Below are 3357 nucleotides of genomic sequence, written 5' to 3' on the forward strand. Positions count from 1 at the left end.
GTTAAAAATTAAAATTTTAATTAATTATTCATTCGATCAGTTAATAATAAATAATTATCGATCTATAATAAAAAAAATCGTAATATTGCACCAAGCTTAAACTAGAAAAAAACAATAATACCAGATAGCAATAGTTCTGATGAAAAACATTAACTTTCTAGCCATTTGTAAGAAAAAAGTCCTCCAAGTAAAGCCAAGTTGGCGTACGATGGACGGTGGATGAAAAAAGTTTTGGATTCGATTTTGGGGCTCTTGAAATATAAAACCATAAATTTGAGAGGTTGATTTTAGAAGAAAGTTAATTTTTTTTCTTTTCACCGATCATCAAAATTAATTAAATTTCACTTTTAATTAACCTAACTTTTAAATATTTTTGGATAGAGAATTTGCCCCGTAATCCCAACATCTGGATTAGACCTGTAAACGTCTAATTGTTGGAAATAAATTTTATAAATTACACATTTCTTTCATTATTTTTTAATTTTGTTAAGAATATTAATCAATTATTTCTGAATAGTAAGGATCTTAAAAATTAAAAACAACCAGACAAAAAATCAAAACATTGGGAGACAGAACCATTTATGAGGACAGGTTCACTGGTGCAAAGTTAGCGGCAGTAACAATTTCGGAAATAGATTCTAGAAGTTACACAAGGTAAAGTAAAATAAAAATGGAAAACTGATATTTGATTCTTAATAACTAATAGAATTCGTACAATTTGAAGTTTATCTGTTAATACCTCCGTAAGTAGAAATCTAGCAATAAAAAATTGAGACTTGTTTAATAAAGTATAAGTGAATTATAAGATAGCTAATGATTATTTGTCCAACGAGCCTGATGAATTCCAGCAAATCCAATGGCACTCACGGAAAGTACACTTCTCCTATTTTTCCAATCTTTCTCTCTGGCACTATTACATTTAGAAGCAGCATTAAGTCAATGGAACCATGTTTTTCCTTTAGGAGAAAAGTAGCATAAACTTGCGGTCATTAATTTTATTTCGAAGCATTGTTATCTCACAGAGGTGAGAATGATGTAGATAAATCACGGCTATAATTAACATTTTTTTAAACATGTAATAATCAGAGTACTTCAGTGTTTCTATGCTATTATATAGTACATTTCTCAAATCTACCCTGTTCTAATTAGAAATGGTAGAACGAATTATGGAAAAAACAATATAAGTTAAGAGAAAATAATAACAAATTACTAGTAAAATAATTTTATAAAAATGACAGTAAACGATTTAAGCATTCAATAGATAAAACTAACGCAAATAATAGTTATTGTATATTAATATTATTTAAATACCCTTCCTTTAACTTAGAATTAGTTTTAACATTAGTATCATCTACTGGTATATAATAATAATAATAATATAATTTGTATAAGCATTAATAAATAATGAAAAATGTCCTTTTTTAAACTATTTATTTGTAACAATATAATAAATCGAAAAAATTAGTAAGCATATGAGGAGTATGGAGATGTGAAGGAGCTCCCGACAACTGCTGGGGCAGCGTACGACCTAGCGGCAAAAGGAGAGTAAGCACGAGCAGCGGCAGCGACTGGAACAGCGGAAGCGACAGGAACAGCAGCTGGGACTGGAGCAGCAACTGGAACTGCAACTGGAGCAGCGGCGACGGCTCCCTCTTTGCGGACGGCGGCGTTGAATCCGTTCACTGGGTCAGCAGTGTAGTCAACAACCCTCCTGGTTCCATCTGCTTCAACGAGGGAGTAGCTGCCCTGGACGACATCTCCTTGCCTGGACTCGGACTGGGTCTTGGAGTCTCCGGTAACTGCGTCGTTTACGGAGTAACTGAAGTCGTAGCTTGGGTTGGGATCATAGTAGGGATCGGCAGCAGCGGAGTATGCTGTGCGAGCGGTAGCCAACGGAGCGCGAGCTACAGCCAATGGTGCTGGGGCAGCATAGCCGTATGGGGCAGCACCATAAGCATATGATGCAGGGGCCACAGGTCTAAGGATCTGAGCCTGGGCAGCGGCGAAGACGGCGAGCAGGGCAGCAACCTAAGCGCAGGAAAAAAAAGGTTTATTTATGAATATTCTAGTGTAGTGTTATATTTAAAAAAAAGTTAGGTGACAGATTGGCTTTGAATTTTAAAATATATTTTTTTTTTAATAACTATCGAAATTTACAACTATATATTATACATAATACATAATACATTTAGTAAATATGGAATACTTAGAAATCTTAGTAGCTTATTTCACTATTTCACTTTTCCAGGTTTATGAATGGTAATTATATATTTCCTGAATTATCTGAATATTCCGGTAAGATAAAATTTAACTCTAAGTGTTTTAACTAGTTAAATATTTAAATAAAATATTATTATAACCAAATGGAAATAATATCATTATCAAAATCTTAAGAATTACTTATTATAATTATATGTTTATTTTTTTAATTATTAGCCTTAAAATGACTATAACGATGGAATAAACATAAAAAGAAATTTTAGATATCTGGGTATATAAAAGTTGTTTTTTTTCTAATCTAGTTTTTTGTAACGATCGTACGAAGTTTAATTAGTTTCACAAAAGGATTCTACTTTAATCGCAATAATAGTTGAATGCGATAGATATTCCGTATTCAGTGTGTAATATAGTTTAATATAGTATTATTTATTTTAATATTTGCGATACTAGGGAACTAGTACTCACCTTGAAAGCCATGGTTAGACTAAGTTGTAGATGTGAGAAGATCTTCCCTTTATATACTGACCCGAACCAGCGCTCCACGACCTTGCCAGCCAGCCATCATTTCACCCCTTATCACAAATTTTTTTGTTAATGTAATTCTAAAATTTTTGGACTTTTCTCTTATGATTAGTGTCTTAGAAGACCGATTCGGTTAAACCTTTCAGTCGTACAAAAAAAAAAAAATCAAAAATCGCTTATAAAAATAATTACTAGATTCAGAATTAATTTTCTGATACTTGATTCATTATCTCCTAATAAAGGAAAAAGTAAATAAGAGTTACTATCCACTGCTAATTAACTTTAAAATTTATATTGCTGTTCAATATATTTTTTCTAATTACAAATTTTAGTTCCTTATTAGAAGATATTATAATATTTCATATGCCACTTTTATCTTAGTCATCAGATTTCATCCAATGTAAGAAGCTGAAAAAAAAAATTGCTTTCCTTCAATTTAAAAAAATAAATCTTTTTTAATATTGACATCACGTTTATAGTGCCACAACCGTGATTAATAAGATTATATAATCGTTTAAGAAAAGAAAAAATAATATATAAATATTTGAAAAAATCCTTTAGATTGCTACATGGTGAAAAAAAAGGTTTTTTACTATCGATATTTAACTCTTCATT

The 3357-nt window shown here is 31.2% G+C and overlaps 1 protein-coding gene across 1 annotated transcript; it reads right to left on the reverse strand.

Moving 5' to 3' along the window:
* Positions 1–1414: 1414 nt before the first annotated feature.
* On the reverse strand, positions 1415–2709 carry LOC106677718 (larval cuticle protein A3A). Its single transcript, XM_024360489.2, has 2 exons — positions 2686–2709; positions 1415–2028 (listed from the first exon to the last, which is right to left on the reverse strand). Exons 1-2 carry the CDS (start codon positions 2695–2697, stop codon positions 1462–1464), a joined length of 579 nt encoding a protein of 192 aa, XP_024216257.1. The 5' UTR covers positions 2698–2709; the 3' UTR covers positions 1415–1461.
* Positions 2710–3357: the final 648 nt, after the last annotated feature.

This window comes from Halyomorpha halys, unplaced genomic scaffold (assembly GCF_000696795.3).
Source record: "Halyomorpha halys isolate HHAL.00 unplaced genomic scaffold, Hhal_1.1 Scaffold107.1, whole genome shotgun sequence".
NCBI lineage: Eukaryota > Metazoa > Arthropoda > Insecta > Hemiptera > Pentatomidae > Halyomorpha > Halyomorpha halys.